The 22,400-nt window shown below is 38.3% G+C and overlaps 1 protein-coding gene across 1 annotated transcript; it reads left to right on the top strand.

Annotated features, from left to right (window-relative positions):
• The first annotated feature begins 1,849 nt into the window (after positions 1–1,849).
• On the top strand, positions 1,850–3,270 carry LOC145581038 (uncharacterized). Its single transcript, XM_081638109.1, has 2 exons — positions 1,850–2,683; positions 3,223–3,270. Exons 1-2 carry the CDS (start codon positions 1,850–1,852, stop codon positions 3,268–3,270), a joined length of 882 nt encoding a protein of 293 aa, XP_081494235.1.
• Positions 3,271–22,400: the final 19,130 nt, after the last annotated feature.

Below are 22,400 nucleotides of genomic sequence, written 5' to 3'. Positions count from 1 at the left end.
GAGAAAGAAGGGAAGGAGAGAGAGGGGTGAGTCAGCACCCAAAAAATAAATAAAATATTGATAAAGTTGTTTTTATTTACATTTCTTGCCATTTGAGAAACACTAAATGTTTCTCAAGAAGAGAAACTGGGGCTCACCCTACAACTATCACAACAATATCTCCAACATTAGCATTCCTCTTCATTAGATGGTGAGCATTATCTATTCAGCCATTATAATCCTTCAAACACAATTCTAAAGTAAGATTTAATTTAAAGAATAACATCGAAATTTCACAATTTCTTTAGAAATTTATTTTCAGAATAACATCAGATTTTAATTATTTCTTCTTAAATTTCATTATCAGAATATAATCAAAATTCCAGAATTTCTTGTCATTTTCGAATGGATACATTAAAATTCCAAAAGTTATGTTCTATTTCTCATTAGTTAGTATGGTTCGGTAACTAAAACCATGCATCGATGTATGATCATTTGATTTAGTTTGGAATGGTTAAGTAGTTGATCATCTGATCATTGAACTATATAATTGAAATTAAATGTTAGAATGTAGTAAACTAGCTGCCTAACTTTCAACCTTTCGTTGCAAAACTATATACTTGGTAATTCTACTAGTGGTGTGGATGCTATCTTGCCAAACTATATAATTGATAATTCTACTAGTATTGTGTCATCTAGCAAGACGAGAATTGCAGAGCATAAATTGACTGGGCATACATTGACCCCAAACTAAAATTCACCATTCTAAAATACATGAACAAACAAATAAATTCAACACTATAGCAATACTAATCATTAATCTTGCAACATAATTCATGAATACCCATAATTTTATTTTTTTTTATTTTTTTTATTTTTACAAAACATCCCTAAACCCAGCGAAAATTTATGAGAATATGAGATAAAACAAAATTGAAGTAAAAAATTTGTACAAGATTCATAGACAACTTACTTGTGTTAACATGCTTAACACACCGCTAATAATTTGCACCAAAATCAGCATCAAAGCTTTAATTTTTCTTCAAAGTGAGGTTGATGATGAACAGGAGTGCTCTGATGAACAATAAGAGTTGAAAAGGTTTTTTTTTTTTTTTTTGGGTAAACACGGCTTACTCTATTTTTTTGGAGAAACCAGTAAAAATTCTATTTTGCAAATAAATTAAAACCTAAAACAATTAGTGGATCCCAACGCTTAACCATAGTTAATTTATTTGTTTGAAATTCTCTTTTAGGTCCCATACGGTGAAAAAATAAATTTCAGGTCCCAAAAGGTGAAAAGTATAAAACTTTAGGCCCTAATTATTATCTTAACTCAAAAAACATATATATAATAATGTTTGTCATTTACTAAGTCAGAAATCTATTAATAACTTGTACGTATTTTAAGGTTATAATAAGTCACTTTGATTAAGGAGTCAAGATTTTGTCTCAAAAAAAAAAAAAAAAAAAAAAAAAAAAAAAAAAAAAAGGAGTCAAGATTTCTCTAATGTTAATCATTAAAAATGAAATTATTCTTGTTGATTTATCATTTATCAACGTAATAAGAAATTAAAGTGAAAAGGAAATAACTTGAAAAAATACTAATGTAAACAAGATATAAATAGACGATGCAATAATTATGCGACTTTGTCATTTTATGTATTTATATCAGGCCCTCAATTTTTTAGCAACTCTATTAAGTTAAGCATCAGGAGTAAATATATAAAGCAACTAATTAAGCATTAGTTGGACACAAAGATAAGACCTCGTATATGCTTGGTAAGGGCTGCGATTTTGATTTATTTCACCAAGCTTGGGTGGATTTATGGGGTTTGAAGCCTCACCGAAGGTACGACATTTCCTATGGAGAATGTGCACCTTCATGCTCCCAACAAAGCTGCTGCTCTTCTCCCGGCATATTATTGATTCAGCTTTGTGTCCATGGTGTGGCATTGGTGAAGAATCTGCTTACCATGCTATATTTTTCTGTGATCATGTGTGTGAGTTGTGGGATGAATGTGGTTGTGCTGCAGCAAGACCGAAAGAAGATGAGGGGGTGTGTGACATGCTGGTTAGATGGGGTCAGCTTGGGGATAGAGTGAAACAAAAGGCGGCTTATCTTGCTTGGGTTATATGGACCGAAAGAAACAACAAGGTGCACTCTGATCTTGTGACACCGAATGACATTTTGTTTGCCCGAGTCCGAAGACTAGATGATGAATATGGCGCCTATAGCAAGAAGGTGTATGCAGTCCCTAAACACAAGACTCGTTCTAGTTCGAGCAGGTGGGTGGCTCCTCCTGTAGGCGTGGTAAAGGTAAATGCTGATGCTTCACTGTACGATGAAGGGTGGGTGGGAATGGGCGTGGTTGCTCGTAACCATGAAGGCAAGGTTCTGTTTTTAGCGACAAGGAAAGTTAGAGCTTGGTGGCCCCCTGAAATAGCAGAAGGGAGAGCTTTGCTGCTGGCTGTGAAGCTTGCTCAATGTTTTGGGGTGGACGAGGTGATCCTTGAATCGGATTGTCAAGTGTTAATCAATAGGCTCTCAAAGGCTGCAGTAATTTTTACCGATTTTGATGGTGTGTTGGAGGGCATTCTGTCGAGTAGTTGTGATTTTAAGTCTTTTTCTTGGTCTCATGTACGAAGGGATGGGAATTATGTTGTCCATCATCTTGCTAAGCTAATGCCTTTTGGTGTCGAACAAGTATGGATTAACCATTGCCATGAAATGGTTATCCCTTATGTACTCTCGGACACTTTGTCCCTTGATTAATAATATGCATTAGCTCGCTTTCTCTCAAAAAAAAAAAAAAAAAAAAAAAAAAAAAAAAAAAACCAGAGTCAAGATTTCTCTAATGTTAATCATTAAAAATGAAATTATTCTTGTTGATTTATCAACGTAATAAGAAATTAAAGTGAAAAAGAATGAACTTTAAAAAATACTAATGTAAACAAGATATAAATAGACGATGCAATAATTATGCGACTTTGTCATTTTTTTTTTTTTTGACAGATGGGAAATAAAGTAAGCCAGGAATGTAACTCCTATCCCCATTTCCTAGCTTTTACCGCCAGGTCATGGGCTCTAGAAGTAACAGTCCTGGGAACATAACAAAAGAAAAAGTAAGAAAGATTAGAGGTTAAACACAGGATATCCAAGATTAGATTCTGTAATTCCTTGGGAGCCTGATTCGGGTTCCTGATGGCTTGTACATTGAGCTTGATGTCTGTCCTTATTTCCAGCTGACTGAAGAGTTGATTCGCGATAACAATACCTTCCTTTATAGCTAACAGCTCACATTGGGCCGAAGTACCTATCACACACCTACCCCCCTCCCGTATTACCGCTCCCCCTTTCGAAAGGACCCAACCTACTGCCGCATGGTCCAGCCTTCCACAAGCCTTCTTCCATGCCCCATCCACAGTTACTTCCGCGACTTTGTCATTTTATGTATTTGTATCAGGCCCTCAATTTTTTAGCAACTCTATTAAGTTAAGCATCAGGAGTAAATATATAAAGCAACTAATTAAGCATTAGTTGGACACAAAGATAAGAAAAGGTCGACCATATCGATCTATCAACATGGGAGAGACCATGGGAGAGCTTAAGGAGAGTCTTCCATTCTTAGTTGTGTTATTCGTCGGTTTCTTAGCTGCTGGTCTTGCTATTGCCGCAGAGTCCACAAGGATTAAGGTAAGATTTTGCAATCTACTCCCTTAGTATCTAAATACTTGCTACATTTCATTTTTTATGATTTTCAAGACACAACTTCGAACTTTTATATCTTGAGTTAACTTAAATGTAAGAAAAAATTACTTAATTTAAATTTCTTTTATTTTTTAGATGTTACACTTTCCTTATAAGAAGTTTGGAATTAGGCCCTGTTCTCTTCACCTTACAAAAATAATATTAAGTAAAAATAATTTCAGTTCAGTAAAAATAAGTTCAGTTCAGTAAAATTAATTTCACTTCAATAAAAATAATTTCAGTTCGGTAAAAATAAGTTCAGTTCAGTAAAATTCAGTTTTCTTAAAGAAGAATTATAATAGAAAATCAGTAAAAATAATTTCAGTTCAGCAAAAATAAGTTCATTTCAGCAAAAATAATTTCAGTTCAGTAAAATTAATTTAAGTTCAGTAAAAATAATTTAAGTCCAGCAAATATAATTTTGTTTCACTAAAAATAATTTCAGTTCAGCAAAAATAAGGTGAAGAGAACGGGGCCTTAGATGTAGGAAAATTTGCCCAGAATAACACCACCTTTGGACAGTTTTCCAATAATAGCACGACCTTTTGATTATTCCAAAATAACACCACCTTTCACATGCATCTGCCAAAAATGATACAAAACCAGTTGTTAACCTGGTTTACAGGTACCTGAGACACGTGTCACAATCTCATTGGTTAATTTTTTTTAATTTTGATTTAAAAAATAAAGGAAAAACATAAAAAAATAATTTTAAAAACCTTAAAAATAAAAAAATAGAAAAAAAAAACCCAACCCAACCCATCCCTCCCCCCTACCTCCACTACCCAGCCCCCTAATTCACCGGAAAACACTAGCCTCCCAACCAGAAAACAAGGGAGGGGGCTAACATCGGGAACAAATTAGGGAAGGGGATGAAATCGGGAAAAGGGAATAGAGGGGCATCGAAAAAGGGTCGGGAAGGGGAGGGGGGCCGAAAACGGTGTTAGGAAGGGGAGGGGGTGCTGCAAAGGGGTCGAGAAGGGGAGCAGGGTGCCGGAAATGGGTCGGGAAGGGGGGGGTACCGGAAACAAACAAGGGGGTCGAGGAAAGGGTGGTTTCAGGTTGGTGGTCTTGGTGGGGGTGGTGGATGCCAGTGAAAGGGGGTGAGCAGGGGGGTTATTTTTATTTATATATTTTATTTTAGGTTTTTTTAAATCAAAAATTTAAAAAAAAAAATTGACCAATCAGACTGGGACATGTAGGGCATATTGACTATCACAGAACAACTTGATCACCTTAGGGTGTTGAACCCCCAAACTCAATATCAAAGCTTTTAACCATTTCAATTCATTTGTGATTGACGCCATGGATCAATACTCGGCCTCAGTAGAAGATGTAGATAATGTAGGTTATTTCTTGGCTTTCCAAGAAATAGGAGAATGACCAAGAAACACAAGCCAACCTGTCAACGAACGACGAGTAAGAAGACACGCCGCCCAATCTAAATCACACCAACCCTGCAAAGTCAGGTCACTATCTACACTCAACAAAATACCATGTCCTAGGGTGCCCTTCAAATAACAAACTACCCTCAAAGCCGCCTCCTAGTGCTCAGATCGAGGCTCTTGCATATATTACGGGAGAATATGAACAGAATACGCCTAATTTGGTCTAGTAACCAAGAGATAAATTAACCGCCCTACAAGTCTGTGATAAAACTCAGGATTTGCAAGTAACTCACCACTAGCAAGGCTAAGCTTGTGATTTTGCTCAATCAAAAATCCGCTTGGCTTTGCCACTAATAACCCTGCTTCTGAAATAATATCCAATGTGTATTTTTGTTGACACAAAAATAAACTGGATTTACTACGAGCAACCTCGATGCCCAAAAAGTACTTCAAAGGACCAAGATCCTTCATCTTGAAACAATCACAAAGATAAGCCTTGAATACAGTCATTGCAGCGGAATCATTCCCAGAAATAATAAGATCATCAACATAAACTAAGACATTAAGCAGAACATTGCCATTAGTGTATGTGAAAAGAGAATAATCATAGTAAGACTAAATAAAATTGTACCCTTTCAAAGCCGTAGTCAGTTTTGCAAACCAATACCTCGGAGCTTGTTTCAATTTATACAAAGACTTTCTCAAACAACACACCAAACTCGGATCCGAGCTCTCAAAACCAGGAGGTAATTTCATGTACACCTCCTCATCTAGATCACCATGTAAAAAGGCATTATGAACATCCATCTAATGAAGCACCCAATTTTAAGAAGTGGTTATAGCGAGAAAAGCCTAAATTGAAGTCATTTTTGCAACCGGAGCGAAAGTCTCACTATGATCTATACCTTCTTGCTGATGGTTACCAAATACAACCAAGCGAGACTTGAGACATTCAACATCACCATTAGACAAAAATTTTGTCTTTTACACCCATTGACTGCCTAGAGCCTTCTTGCCGGGAGGAAGGTGCACTAAGGTCCAAGTCCCGTTATTTTCTAATGCCCTTATTTCTTCTTTCATAGAATGTTGCCAACCTTCAGATTTCATAGCTTCTTTAAAGGATTTTGGATCCTTTCTCAGAACAACAGCTGTAAGAAACTTGCGATAATTCACAGAAAACATGTCACAATTTATATAGTGTGCTAAAGGATAAGGCGTACCTGAAGGAATGATGGGAGACGGAGAGGACGGAGACGGACTATTAGCAAAAATGGAACGCGTCACATAATCACGGAGTTCGACCGACGAAATCTTTTCACGAAACCTCCTACCCTAGGGTTCGACACTCGATTACTGATCGGCGGTAGCTGGACTAGTGATGTTCTCGCCAGTAGGGGTGTTGCTGCTTTGTTGTTCACTGAACCCTACGCCCGATGGAAATCCATCAGGGGAAGAAGAATCAAAGGCCTATTGCTGCGAAGGGGAACCCGCGCCCGCGGGATTACCAGCGGAAGATGCAGGTGCTGGGCGAGCAATCTGCCCAGTCGCGGTTCACCTACGCCCTCAGGTTGCTGCGTGTGTTAAGTTGTATGCTCGACGTTCGGGGGAGCTGCTCATTGGTCTAAAATAACACCCTCATCTCCAATAGTCACCTCATTGTCATCAAAAACCTCATACTCCACAAAATCCTCATGAACATCATTATTTTAATAAAAAACCATGGGATCTATATTCACAACATTCGGACTACCACAAGGATACACTCCCTCCACAAACTTGACATCACGAGAGAACAAAAAAACTTTTAAATCAAGATCATATGATTTCTATCCCTTATTTCCAAAGGGATATCCCACAAAAACACAATTTCTACTCCGACTAGCAAATTTATCCCCGTTTATTTTATGGTTATGAGCGAAACAAAGGCATCTAAAGGTACGAATTGCATCAAAAGATGGAGTTTTATTGAACAAAATTTCAAACGATGTTTTATTTTGTAACAAAGGAGTGGATGTTCTATTAATTAGATGAGCAGCAGCAAGGACACACTCCCCCTAAAAATAGATAGGCAATTTGGCTTGAAACCTCAAGGCTCTCCTAACCTCAAAATTGTGTTTGTGTTTTCTCTCAACGCTCTCATTTTGTTACGGAGTTCCCACACAAGAGGTTTGGAAAATAATACCAGTAGCACCAAAATAGTCAAGCAAGCAATTAAATTCAATATCATTATCACTTTGCACAACTTTAATGGTTTGAGAAAATTGCCTTGCAACAAAAGTCAAAAACATTCGAAAAACTTCACTTTTATCAACCAACAAATAAATCCAAACTGCCCGAGAATAATCATCCACAATAGTAAAAAAATAATGAGCTCCACATGATGACACATGTCGATATGGACCCCATAAATCACAATGTATTTTCTCAAAAATCCTAGAAGCCCTACTATCACTTAATAGAAATTTATCTCTAGGATATTTAGCACGCATACATACTTCACACCCCTTAATAAGTGTAAGGAAGGTATGCCCATTGTAGGGGGTCCTTTTCCTTATATGCCCATGGCCCTTTAAAATCCTAGGATTTTACACTTGTTAAGGTGTATTAGGATTTGAATTCCTGGCTATTTGGGGGACCTTGAATTAGAGTTGATCCTATCATTATGTTTTTTTGTAAGAAACTAGTAAGGATTCGCCAATGAGTTTTAGGAAAACTCATAAACCTCGTTCATGCCTTTCTCCCAAGTAGAGTTCAAAGGATATTTAGCACAAATCGTAAGTTTACCCATGCCCAAATTGGTCTACTTATACCAAAAATGAGTTCGGGAGCGAGGGTTCTAAAATAACGTTCCCTTTAGGGGGGAATCGTTATTCTAGCCCTAGTGCGGCCTCTACTAGCTCTTCCTTTTTCACAATTTCATCACCAAACAATATATGCAACGTGATACCTAAAAACTAAGTTAGTTGATTTTATTTACAAACATTTAATCACATAGGAATTACATTGCTTATTCTTTATTTAATTAATATTCGTGAAAAGAACGATAAATAAACAATATTCGCCTTGTCTTAAGGGATCAAACAACAATTAATTATTTAATTCTATTCTTTATTTAACGCAAGATAATATGTGAAATCAATTAATTAAAGTTTGTTTAAAGTGATCAAACAACACTAATTAATCAATTAAAGGTTCGTTTAAACAAAAAAGGAAAAGATGATTGATCTATGTGCTTGGGAATTTACCACTTTTCCTTGCTAGATCTTCGTTTAGAACACTTACGGAATCCTTCTTGTTCGGGAACCTCCACCGTAGTAATAAAGGGTTGAGTGTTTAGGACAAGAGGGTTAAGACTTACAAGTTCACAAAGTTTCTGCCAGAGTTTCGGGTTATTTTCTATGTGTTTTGAGCCTCACATTATGCCTCTATTTATAGGGAATGGGTGCGTTTAGGGTTTCGAGGGTTCTGCCGCAGCAGGTGTCGCGGTCATCTGAATGGGTTGCGCTCGACTGCCCAGTGCAAATGATTTGGATGCACTGCTAAGGGCAACGCAACTGAATGTCTTGCGTGCGGTATTATTGTAAGATTCAATTTTATATTTTTATGAAATTATGAATCTTCCGCGAGCACATCACTAGAGGTTGCACTGGGTGTCATGCGCAACCTTGTGAGTTGCGCTGCCAGACCAGCACAACTCATTGAGATGCGCGCGGATTTTTCTGCGACAGTTTTAATTTTTAACCAAGGCACCTCTAAATCTCAAAATTAGGTTTTAAGCTCAGGCTTAAGCCTAATTATGATCGGGCTTAGTTAATTTGGACTTTAATTCATTTTGTTTAGGGTTAAGCTAGTCATTTTGTATTCTTGTGATTTAATCTGTTGTCCATAAGTATTCTTCACATTGATCCAACACAAAGATGGTTTTATTTATCGTCATAGCACTTCCTGTCGAGATAGGAGGCCAAAAGTAGATGTCTATAGTTAGCCCCCACTTTGATCGAGTCTTGGATAGACGAGGATCAAAGTAGCCAAGGAAATAAATTCGAGGCTCATTCTGCGAAGTTCCCTAAGAATAGAGAATCTTCCAGTAATGTTAAGGATGTCGAAATGAACCTTGATTCACTAAGTGTTTGAGACAAGTAGCCATTAAGGCTAGAAAAAGTATTTTCTAGTCTTAACGCGCTAAAGAATCTAGATTGATCCTTTGCAAATGTAGAACACTTTTACAAGTAAAGGCTGTCCTAAATGATGTCACGTCATGAGAAGATATCGGTTTAAAAAAGAGTAAAGAAGATGATATCTTCTCAATTATGGCATCGTTGATCTAAAGTCCCTCGATATGTCATTGAAAGTTTAGTCTATGATTTTAACAAGTTTAAAAGATGATAAAATAAAGGTGTTTCGGCATTCGTAGCCTAACACATGAATAGAGGTTTTGACACTCGCTTGCCAAAATGCAGTATTCAGGGTCGACAAGATAGAAATACATGTCTCAAGACTGGAGGCATATATCCAATTCAAGGGAGAGAAAAGAAAATTGGCAACTCTCTCAGCAGTTTTGTCCACAAGATGAAAACACGCGTCTCTGGGGGCACGTGTCTAAATAGGTGCTACTTCGGTATGTCGCTCTTTATACAGGGGGTTGACGAACACCCTAACTGTCCGATAAGCCAGTAACTCACTAACTACTGTATTTGCTTCCAATCGAGAAGTGTCTGTTCTCGATGGTTCGGCACGCCAGTCGACTCGTTTTAGCTAACGCCTAAAGTTTGTAAAGAAATTCTATCGTTTTCGTTACGGGAGGTAGATCACGTTGCTGGTAAGAGGTGAAATTTTACGCAACACCTACGCCATACAATTTTACGCTGTACGATATGCCAGTCTTTTTGTTGTGGACGCCAAAAAGAAAGAAAAGAACGTGACATTTCTAAAGTTAGTACAGTAAAATGACAAACCTGTTTATGGGAGCTTTTACGCAAAGCACCACTACGGAACGTTTTAAGACACGCTCACGAAAAATTCCAAAACGTATGCTTGAGGCAGGCACAAAGCACGGCGTGCATGCAGGATGATGCAAAAAACTATCAAAGAAGAAAATAAACTACAAGATGCAAAGCAATTAAAATATTTCGATAATTTGTGCCCCATTACGTCTAATAATGAGCAAGAACCGTTAGAAATAAATCAAACGGATCGAAATCAAAGTACCCGTCTTTTAAGTGACTAGTATCCGCGTGCAACTCAGTGGGTAGTGCTGGTCAGGCGTGAGCATCGTTCTGAGTTGCGCTGGGCTGTCACGTGCAACAGATTCAGTTGCGCGCGACATTAAAGTCAGCAAAAGGAAATTGCTGAACGCGATTTTCATTTCGCTCTCTCTCTCTCTCTCCTTCCTTCGCCATTTTCGACTCTTTGTCTCTCTACAAAGCTCGAACTTTTTTGTTTTTTGAAGCTAAAGGAAGTTGATCTCGCCCCCTATTCATATTTGCCACAATCCAATGTAAGTTTTTGCTTGTTCCACTTCGTTTTTTAGCGGAATTTGTGGAAAATCGAACCATAAAACTCTAATTTTCGAATTTGGGGGTTTTTGATTCGGTTCATTATTCTTGAAATTGTTTGTTCCATGTTGTTATGCTATGTTTAAGGAGTGTTTTGCAACAAATTTCATGAAAAATGATTGAGTATTGAACCTTGTATGTGCACTTTTTTGTTTAAGTACGTTCTTGGCATTATTCTTCGAATTTGGTTTGATTTTGTTGTTTTTTGCTTGCTCATTTGGTTATACTTGTTTATTATGAAGTGAATTATAGTATTAGAACTACAATTACTTTCATGAATCATGTTTCGAAAATTTTGAATCCGAAAAATGGCGCGAAGTGTACACTTTAGCTTGTTTATTTTAGCTATGTTCGAACCTTAAGATTGTTTGGTAGACGATAATTATGTTTAAGTTATTATTATTCGCCTGAAAATAGTTGATTCTTTGAGATTTATGAATATAATTTCTAGAATACTTTAGTTGAAACTGGTATAGGATGGCTTTTGTGGGTGTTAAAGCCCCCATTTACTGAGTTTAACTGCATGTATCGTAGCCCCAAGTGTGGGTGGCATTCGATTTTTGTGTTTCGGCCCTCTCGGCAGTCGTTATGCTGCCGAAATGGGTCTAGAACACGTATATTAGTTTTTTTTTAGGAAAGTAAACTAATAAGGAATTTTTTCGATTATAGTATGGACTCTCCTCCATTCGTCAATGCTAAGGAGGATCTAGGAGTAATTGTGCCTGACGAGGCGGTTCGAAAGCAACGCGTCAAGGCTGATCGACGTCGTCATGAGGATGTGGTCTGAGAGGCTCCTCCCAACTAGGACCCTCAGGTCCTTAAGTGGGACCCAAACCATCATGTTTCGATTCGGTGTTGGCGCGGCATAGTGAGTTCTTTTGCGCCTCCGTCCTTTCATCGTTTCTTTCTTTTTCTCTTTTTTTTTGAAAAGTCATAATCGAATTTTTTCATATATTTTCTTTAGAGCGAGCCTAGCATGCGTCTATACGGCTCAGGTGACTTAAGAGGTCGTTTTGAGAGTTTACCCAACATGGTAAAGGAGGTGATGGAGCTTTCAGGGATCAGCCCCCAGCTGGTGGCTCTTCGGGATTTATTGAGTCAGCCTGCATCATCATCTTTCCTTCGTGGGTTGCTGAAGTTTTGGTGGGATTCCACCAACACTATCCACTTCCCATGGGGAGATATGATGGTTACCCCTTTCGACTTCTCCATGATTATGGGTTTTCCTTTCGGAGGTGAGCCTGTGGTTATGGAGACCGTGAAGGGGTCAGACGAGAGGCTGCATGACCTTGTGGGGGACTATCTTGTGGCGGTCCTTCATATGTACGCGCAGTCTTGTCCGTACTCGGTTCTTGCCAACGAGCTTTCGACTGACGAGGTTGATCGGCAGTGTACACCTGAGCAGCTGGCTCGGATATACATTGCCCACGTTCTTTCCGTCACTATTCTGAGTGATCGAGGAGAGTGTTTCGTCATTGGTTACTTGTTTGCCTTAGTGATTTGGGGCAAGTAGGTAACCTGAGTTGGGCGAAGGTGTCGTATACCCGTATGCTTATAGCTATGGGAAAGGCGACCCGGGTGATGGATTCCGCGGCAGCTACTGAGGTGCCTCAGATCTCCATTTCGTTGCATGGTCGTATCCTCGAGGTGCGTACTTATCTTAATCTTTTATATTTTTTCTTATCACCATTTTGGCTTTTTGACTAATTGTATTCTTTTTTAGGCTTGGGGGTACTCGTACCTGCCTTTTCTAGCCCCCAGGACACTTGGGGAGGCTCGTTTTCCTATCAGCCATCGTTTGGTCACGATTAGGAAGAGACGAGCGACTTTCAGCCATCGTCGGTGAGTATGATTTTGACAAGACACATTTTCCTTATATTTTTTGGATGATTTTGTCATGTGGTTGTGTTTCATAGATCGATCTCTGTCCTTGGAGTTTGATCGTCGGTGTCCCTGAGCTTGTCTAGGCAGGTATGGTTTACTGTCGTTTCTGAGCCCTTTATTAGGGACTCTCTGTGCTCCAGAGGACGGATGCTTGGTTCTTAGGCGAGCGTGTCTTATGGCAGTTCTCGTCCGAGGAACCTTTGGTCCCTGCAGACCCTCCGATCCAGATGCTGCGTCCGGACCTGCTGTCTATTGAGGATCGAGCTTAGGCGATCCTTGGTTATCCAGCGGAGCAGCTGGAGCTACCGAGCGCATCTTACCCGACGTTCGTTGCATCCAGGCTGACTCCTTTTCCAGTTTTCGTTTCGGTTAGTATTTCTTCTTTTCCTTTACTTTGACTTTTCTTCTTTTCCCACGGCGGAGATCACGTATACCGACGCTTTCAAGTCGGTAATTCGTGAGATTCTTCCATTGGCGGAAGATGAGGACATACCATTCGTACCTGAGACGGTTGAGTCGGTATGCTTTATTTTGTATATGTATATATTTTCTTTTCCATATATCATATACGTTTGTCTTATAACTGTCCTTTATTATTATGTTTTTGTTTTGGAACAGGTTCCGCGAGAGACCGTGAACGGCATGGTGAGGACTATGCGTGCTTTCCGAGCTGCTTATCGGAGAGCCCTCGTGGCTTTGTCATGCCGTGATCATCGGATGGTCGCAGCAAAAAAAAATCTCTTTTTTTTATATCAAAGTTATTACACGTTTTGTGTACTAATCTTTGTGTTGGATTTTGCAAGATGTACAGCAGCCTTCCAGGAGTCGCCGAGCATCCTAACTTCAATTTTATATTTTTTTTCTTATGGAAAATGCACATTTTTTATTTTTACAGTTGTACATATGACACATATTTTTTGTATATATCATTATTATTATTTTTTATTTTCATAAGTTTTTAAAAACGAAAATTTATTCCGAGGGAGGGAAAGTGTTCCCGACTTACCCCCCTCAAAAAAATAATAAAAAAAACGAAAAAGAAAACAAAGGGGAAAGAAAAAGGATGAAAGAAAAAAAAAAAAGAACTTAAAAATTAAAAAAAGAAAATAAAAAGGAAGTTAGAAAAAGAAAGGAGAAAATAAAATAATAAAAAAATAATAAAAAAAAAAGAATAAAGAAAGGAAACGAAACTAACAAAGGCAAACGTATGGATTAGTCATAAGATTTTGTTGATATTCCATTATTTGGTAGTTCGAAATACGAAAATAAACCAATCAACGTGTCGCAACAGAATAGGGCGCGCCGCCTGCGGGTGTACTTTCCTTTGGGCAAAAATTGCCGAAAAATCACCCCGTTTAGGTATATTTAAACGTGGTTTCGTTTAGGCTTTTGATCATCTCACATTCATTCGTTGATAGTTTTATTCATAAAGAAAAATATTGCTCTCTTTTTTTATTTATGCTTTTTCACTTTCTTTTAAACAATGGTGAAAACATTTGAGCAACGTTTGAAACAATGGGTCACTTCCCATTCTACCGAGGATAAATTGGATTTTAAAATATACCATCTTGATCCCCTATTAAGTTACATACAACTCAACATAAATTTCGATTTCCTCCATGCTGCAGTTAATCATTGGGACTCGAACCATCATCTTTTCCTCTTTAAGGGGGATGAAATTGTCCCACTACCTGGTGAGTTTGAGGCTCTACTAGGCTTCCCTGCAAATACTCTCCCCGTGACGTATTCCCCTACCTTGTCAGATTCAAAACCTATGTTTTAATGATTTTTTGGCTTGAATGATTCTCATCCCTTGGGAGATATTTAAAGTCAATATAATCAAAATGCTCGATGAGTTGCTCTAGGTGTGCTTGGTATAATATCATTGTGGAGTTTTTAATTTTCCATTTTTTTTAGTATATGATTTATTATCAAACTTGAATCTCCATATACCTCAATTTTTGCTATGCTAGTTGTTGCTTCTAATCCAATAATGCACGCTTCACCACTACTAGAAAACAGGCGATTTCCGACGGATTGGTTCCGACGGATACGAAATAAAAAGTGAATTTTCCGATGAATTTTTGTTCCATCGGAAATTTCCGACGGAAATTAAATCTGTCGAAATATATGTGCTTTCCGACGGATTTTTCCGTCATAATTTACCATTTCCGACGGATTTTTCCGTTGCTATATATTTTTAAAAAAAATAAACCCATTTTTTTAAAACCCTAAGACGCTGCCTTTACCCACTTGTATTTCCGCTACCTTTTCTTCTCTCCTCTTCTCCTTCTCTCTCCTATTCTCCTTCTCAGCCCTACTCTTCTCCTTCTCTCTCTACATTTCTGCTCCTTCTCTTCTCTCCCCTGCTCCTTCTCTTCTCTTTCATCTTCTCTTTCTTTCCTCTTCTTTCCCCTTTTTCGACAATCGCCAACAACACCACAATCACCGACATCAACAACACCACAATCACCGACATCAATAACACCGACGACATCAACATCAACAACAATTTCGGTCAAGGGTTTCGCCCTTTCTCTCTCTTCTCAGGATGAAAACAAATTAAAGGTTTTTAGGCCAAATTCGACCATTAAAAGCCTAGATCTAGACTTTTAATGGCCGAATTTGGCCTTGTTAAACCGTTTCCGTGGTGAAATTCGAAGCATATTTCAATTTAAGGTATGTTTTATGTTTTAATTTTTCGATTTTGTTTCTGATTTTTTTTTTCTTTTTTTTAGATCTGGGCTTAGGTTAGTTTGGGGAGAGTGGCGGCCTGAGTGGTGGTGTGGTTCAGGTTACGGTGATTGGTGGTGGCTGGGTTTAGGGTTAGGGTGAGTGGTGGTGTGGTTCGGGTTAGGGTGATTAGTGGTGTGGTTTGGGTTTGGGTGAGTGGTAGTGTGGTTCGGGTTTGGGTGGGATAGTTTAGTTCTGGACTTAGGTTTAGTTTGGGGTGGGTGGTGGACTGGTGGTGTTAGTGGCTGGTTGTGGCTGAGTGGGGGGTAGTGGCGGTGGTGGTGTGGTTCGGGTTAGGGTTAGGGTTAGGGGCTGGTAGTGGCTGATGTGGGGGGTAGTGGCAGTGGTGGTCTGTTGGGGTTAGGGTGGTGACATGCCCTGCCAAGGGTGGTACGGCGTGTTTTTTTTTATTTTGGCTGAAACATTTTCTAACGGAATACTATTTCATCGGAGATTTATGATGGATTTTTCCGGGTAGGAAACTTTCTTCCGACGCATGAATTCCGACGGAATTTTCGTCGGAAAAGGTCGATTTTCCTACAAAAGGTTTTCCGACCACAGTTTCTGACGGAATTCCGTCAGAAACACATTTTCCGAGGGATTGTTTCCGTCGGAAAATAGCAGTTTTCTGGTAGTGCACATTCCGCGGCATTATTAGTAGCCTCAAAGTCTAATTTGGCAAAGATTGGAGTATGTGCTCCCTCTGGACCTATGAGTAATACTCCTACACCACATCCTTTTTTATTGGACGCATCGTCAAAGTACATTACCCACTTGTCATCTTGTGTCATAAGAATCTCTTCATCCGGAAGATGAGTAGTTTCTGCATGACTTGTTTGAATAGGATGTTGAGCCAGAAAATCGGATATTAATTTTCCTTTTATTGATTTTTCAAGAATATATTTTAGTTCGTATTCGGCCAACATTACCAACCATTTGGATATTCTTCCTTGTATGGGTGGTTGTTCAAACAAATACTTTATCGGATTTTGATGTGAAATCACATGAGTGGTGTGGGGTAGCATATAATGTCGTAATTTTTTGGTTGCCCACACTAATTCTAAACTTGTTTTTTCCAAGGTGCTATACTTTGTGTCATATTGGATGAATTTTTTACTTATAACATTCTACTTTTTCTACCTCTTATGCTAACATGGCTCCTATGGTCGTATCTGTAACAGTGATGTATAGCCTAAGAGGTAGTTTGGGTACTAGTGGTGCTAAAACTGGTGGACTTTTGAGATAGTTTTTGATTTTCTCAAAGGCCTCTTGGCATTGATCGTCCCATTCATGTTTTTCTTCTTTTTTCAGTTTTTTGAATATTGGCTCACAAGTCATTGTCAACTTGTTGATGAGTCGACTAATGTACTGTAATTTGCCAAGGAACCCCCTAATTTCTTTTTTTCTTTGAGGGGGAGGCATATCAACGATTGTCTTTATTTTAGAGGGATCGATCTCAATACCACGTGTGCTTACTACATATCCGAGTAACTTACCGGAAGTCACTCCAAAGGCGCATTTTTGTGGATTCAATCGCATTTTATTCTCTTTTATGTGAGTGAAGAATTTGCGTAAAGCTTTTATGTGTCCCATTCTTTCTTTAAACTTCACGATCATATCATCCATATATACTTCTATTTCCTGATGCATCATATCATGTAAGAGAGTCGTAGTCGTTCTTTGGTATGTAGCTCCTGCATTTTTTAGACCAAATGGCATGACTATATAGCAATAAGTACCCCAAGGGGTAATAAAGTATGTCTTTTCTTCGTCTTCTTTTGCAATTAGAATTTGGTTGTAACCTACGTATCCATCTATAAAGGATAACATCGCATGTTCAGCCGTGTTATCTACCAATATGTCAATATGAGGTAGAGGAAAATCGTCTTTAGGGCTAGCCTTGTTGAGGTCCCTAAAGTCGACACACATGCGAACTCGTCCATCCTTTTTAGGGACTGGGACGATGTTTGCTACCCATTCTGGGTAATTACATACGCGAATGAAACAAGCATCTAATTGTTTTTGTACCTCTTCTTTTATTTTCAAAGCGACATCAGGTTTCATTCGTCGAAGTTTTTGTTTTACTAGTTTAGGGGTAGGGTTCAAGGGAATGGTGTGTTCCGCGATTTCCCTATTTATTCTAGGCATGTCCTTGTATGACCAACCGAACACGTCTTCAAATTCTTTAAGCGTCGATATGAGGATCGATCGCTCTTCCGTATTTAATGTTAAGCCAATTTTGACTTCTTTCTTATTTTCATTAGTTCTTATATTGACTGTTTCAGTTTCTTCAATTACAGGATTCTTTTGTTGTCGTTCATTATTCATTAATTTAACCAGTTTATTAATGTTATCATCTTCATTAGATTGATTATTATAGCATTTAAAAGATTCAAGAGAAGGCATATACTCGAAAATAGAGCTCATATTTTTGAAATCAAAAGAAAGTACATCGAGAGGAGAATCCTTTTTGGGATCCTCATCCTTAGAACTAGAAAATAAAGACTTGGTAATGGCCATAAGGCCTAAATTCTCAGCTTCCTTAAAATCTAGACTAGACTAATCATCAGACTCTTTGAACATCTCCCCTTCGCCTGTGGTGATCTCCAGCTTGTCACCTTTATGGTTAATCCACTTGAAAGTCTTTCTCCATCCATGCTCGAAGGTTTCGTTGGAAGGGGGGATTAATGAGGTTGGGTCAAAAGCTTCATCTTGGATGGCATTTTGATTAGTCATTGTAGCAACATGGTTTTTCTCTAGTCCAAATAGCAAGTTAAATGCTTGCCTATCATAGCACCCTGGAGTTGGGTGTTTCGATTGGACGATTTCGAGATCGTCATTCAAGAAGTAGTAATCGTGGAATATTTCAAATCCAGGCTTCTTGATACCTTCTAGAACTAGTGGTTATGGAAAGTCATAGCATGGGTAATCTTCTCCCTCCTTAACGAATTGTCCGTTGAGGGTTTGATTGTAGGATGGGACTAAAGAGATTATCCCTTTCTTGTTATTTTCCCTACGTGCTTTGATCTTGGCATCGTGAGATTTGAGTTCCTTTTTGGTTGGCTTATATCCCAATCTAAAAGAAAAGCTTTTCTTTGGGATAAGAAGTAAGATAGATTTCTTTTTTACTATTCCCAAAGGCATCCCAGGAAAGTAACTACTCTTGAATAAGATGTTGTTTACTATTGGGGTAGAATATGGATCAAGCTTGAATGGTTCTTCAAGGCTTTCTTCCATTTCTAGTGTGCAAATTGCCTCCGCGGCGAATCCCCACTTGTGAGGGGATCATGGATTCGTGGTTTCGGTTTCGGTCTTGGCGGTTGTCGTTGTCAGAGGACAAAGAAGGAGGAGCAGTGGTCGATCGGGGCTCTAGTTGGGCGGTGGTCGAGAAATCAAAAATGTGATGGGTCGGGATGGTGGCTAGGATACTGGAGTAGGGTCGCCGGCGGAGGGGAGATTAGACACCGGCGGTGAAGGGGATGGGGAAAGGGTGACTGGGCGAGTGGAGATGGTGGTGGTGGCGGCTAGGGTTTTTCAATATATTTTATTTAAATTTTTTTATAATTATTTTTTAGAAAAGTAAATAATTTAAAATCAACCAATCATATGCTACCACATGGCACAATTAACCCTTAATGATCAACGGAGTTGATGTCCATTAGTCATTTGTACATTAAGGACATTGTTGTAAAACTTGGGGGGTATATGGTGAATCTAGAAAGTTTCATGGGTATATGGTGAATAAGCAAATTACTCAAGGGTATTTGATGAAAAAACCGTTAGTTTTATTATATTTTTGATTAGTTAGTAATTGATGTACCTTGGTAAAATGGTGACGATTAAATTATGTAGTACGCATGTAATGGCTAAAAAATATTAGTGAGAAGGTTCGATTAATTAATTAGAAAAATAATAGCAAGTTTGAATTAAGCTTGAAAAATCAGATTTAAATTTCAGATTAAGTTTGAAAAATCAGAAATATCTAAAAATTAGCTAAAATAATAAATAATAAAATATTGTTCGAAACCCACCCGAAACTTTGAATTAGAGTTGAACATTTCTCAAACCGTGATCCAAAGTAAACCCGACCCAAAATAATCTGTGATGCAGAGCTACCCAACCCAAACCTGACCCGATCAATCAATTGACAAATTTAGATTATACCAAAAAGTCAAAATCAAGACTGTTTCGGAGTAATTATTTAAATACGGAGGGAGTCCACATTTTTTTTTTTTGGTAAATAGAGATTTTATTACCAAAGTAAAATGTTACAACCTACAAAAGTTAAGTTGTAACAAACACCAAACACCACAAGACCAATCAGGCCAAACTACCCCAAAAACAGTTCCAAGTTCAAACCCGGCCATCTTCTAGGAAGGGTTCTGAGCAGAACCAAGAACAACTACTAGACTCAGGACCTAGGCACCTTCTAGGAAGGGTACTAGGAACTAGGACCAGACAACATAACCTAAGCAGAATACAGCAAATATCTATCAGTACTATTACATCTGCAAGCAACAAGGAAAGTAATATCCCTAATCAAATTACAAGCTGATTTACAATTTTCTGTGAACATCAGAGCATTTCTCTGAAGCCAAATGTTATAAATAGTTTCATAGAAACACATAACCACAATTCTGCTTCTTACATCAATTTTCCTACACTGTCTAAGAATCCACCGTTGTTCATCAGAAAAACCAAGCATAGGTCTAGTGAAACCCAGAATCTGCAGCATTGAAGACCAAATTCCCTTTGAGTAACTACAGTCAAAAAATAAATGCTCAATTGTTTCATTCTGATCAGCTCAGAAAAAACAACAAGGATCACAAGGAATCTGCTAGGACAGAAGTCTATCCTTAGTAACTAGTCTGTCCAAAATTGCAAGCCATGTTACAAATATGTTCTTTGGAGAGGCTTGATTGTTGCAAATAATTCTCTTCCAAGGAACCCTAGGTCCCTAGGGCTTAATGACACTGTACAACTTCTTAATCTGCATTTTCCCATTGACAATGACACTATCCCACCCACCAATATCATTCACATTATCTCTAGAGGCAAGGATTTTCTTCAAAATCCAAGAAGCTTTTTTTAGGAATAGGAGCAGTCCACAGATTCTTACCTGCAAAATAATAAATGTGAACCCATTTTACCCATAAGTTGACAGATTTACTAACAAGGTCCCACATAACCTTAGCAATAGCTGCCTTATTCCATTCTTCCAAGGAAGCAATGTTCCAACCCCCACAAGATTTAGGCAAACATAAAAATTTCCAAGCAACCAAGGCTTTCTTAGTGGGGTTACTCTTCCCAGTCCACAAAAAGCACCTAAACCTGGACTACATTTCCCTTATAATTTTCTTTGGTAAAATAAAGATCTGAGCCCAAAAAGCTTGGATACTAAAGAGAACATTTTTTACCAGTTGTAACCTACCAGCATAAGACATATGTTTGGCAGCTTAAGTGTCAATACTGCAAGTAACCCTTTCAACTATAGGCCTACACTCAGAGATAGTAAGCTTTTTAAAAGAAAGGGGAACACCAAGGTATCTAAAAGGCAGGGAACCATTGGCCATTCCAAGCACCTACTGCAGATCAGACTTCTCCTGCTCCAAGATACCCCCAAAATAGGCATCACTTTTATCCCAGTTTGCAGATAATTGAGAAGCTTCAGAAAATTTCTGAAAAAGAAGCTTAACAAACCCCAAATCAGCTCTAGCAAAAAGCAACAGGTCATCTGCAAACATTAAATGGGTAATCCCAAGCTTCTCACACCTAGGATGAAAATTAAAATCTGGATTCTTAGTCATATCCTGCAGACATCTTGACAAATACTCCATACACAAAGCAAAGAGAAAGGGAGACATAGGATCACCTTGTCTTAACCTTTTCTTTGCTTGAAAAGGAGCAGAAGGGTAACCATTGATCATAACTGAGTAAGAAATTGAAGTTATACATCCCATGATCCAGCTTATGACCTTGTTAGGAAACCCCAACCCACCAAGCATAACCTCAAGAAAACCCCATTTAACAGAGTCATATGCCTTCCTAAGGTCTATTTTTAGCATACACAGGAGTGACAAACCTGTGAGAATAGCCCTTGATCAACTCTGTAGCAAGCAAGATGTTATGCCCTATGTGTTTGCTAGGAATAAACCCAGCCCGAGCTTCATTCACAACTGACCCTACAACCCTTGCCAATCTAGTAGTAATGACCTTAGAAATCAATTTATAGACTAGAGCACAACAAGCTATAGGCCTATATTCCTTCACATATGAGGGGTTCTGAACCTTTAGAACCAGGGTAACAGTAGTACAACTCTAGGAGTTCTCTAACACACCGGTATCAAAGAATTCCAGAACAGCTTTATAAACATCAGATTTCACATGATTCCAGACTTGTTTAAAAAATACAGCATTAAACCCATCTATGCTAGGGGCTTTATCATCTCCAATACCAGCTAAAGCATGATCAATTTCAGAGTGAGAGACAGGAGAAGAAAGAATATCAATATCATCAGAAGACAGTTGTTTCCCAACCCTAATAATAACAATATCAACAGCTGGTAAAGTACTGGCAGCAGAACCCATAAGATTTTGATAAAAGCTAAGAATTTCAGCTTGAACCAAGTCAGGATCCTTAAGCAAAACATCATCATTAGTGTAAATGGAATCAATTCTATTCCTATTCTGTCTTTGCTTAAGAACAGAAAAGAAATAGTGAGAATTAGAGTCCCCAAGCTTGATCCAGTCTACTCTTGATTTTTATTTCAGGATACTTTCATAAGTATCCATCCAATACTTCACTTTCTCAATTCCAGCAGCTTCTTGAGTTTGGAGAGAGACATTAGTGGTATCATCAGCAAACTGGGCCTGAATCTCAGCCGGTGATAATCTATTTTCTTCTAATCTTTCAGTTATCTTAGTAAAATGCTTAGTGTTCAAACTTTTAAGACCAATTTTAATAGATTTTAGCTTCTTCCAAACCTGCAACATAGAGTTACCTGAAACAAGAACATTCTAATGAGAAGACACAACCTCTTGAAAATCCTTATGAGAAGCAAGATAATTCAAAAATCGAAAAGGTTTGCCTTTCCCAGCAACAGAATGAGCAAC

This window comes from Chenopodium album, chromosome 15 (genome assembly GCF_948465745.1).
Source record: "Chenopodium album chromosome 15, dcCheAlbu1.1, whole genome shotgun sequence".
Taxonomy (NCBI): domain Eukaryota; kingdom Viridiplantae; phylum Streptophyta; class Magnoliopsida; order Caryophyllales; family Amaranthaceae; genus Chenopodium; species Chenopodium album.
This window is presented reverse-complemented; position numbering and strand designations above follow the sequence as displayed.

Excerpts from the sequence above, each read along its gene's own strand:
- LOC145581038 (XM_081638109.1), top strand. The coding sequence starts at position 1,850 with ATGTGCACCTTCATGCTCCCAACAAAGCTGCTGCTCTTCTCCCGGCAT. Across the intron at positions 2,684-3,222 it reads TGCCTTTTGGTGTCGAACAA|CTGACTGAAGAGTTGATTCG; the intron begins GTATGGATTAAC and ends CCTTATTTCCAG.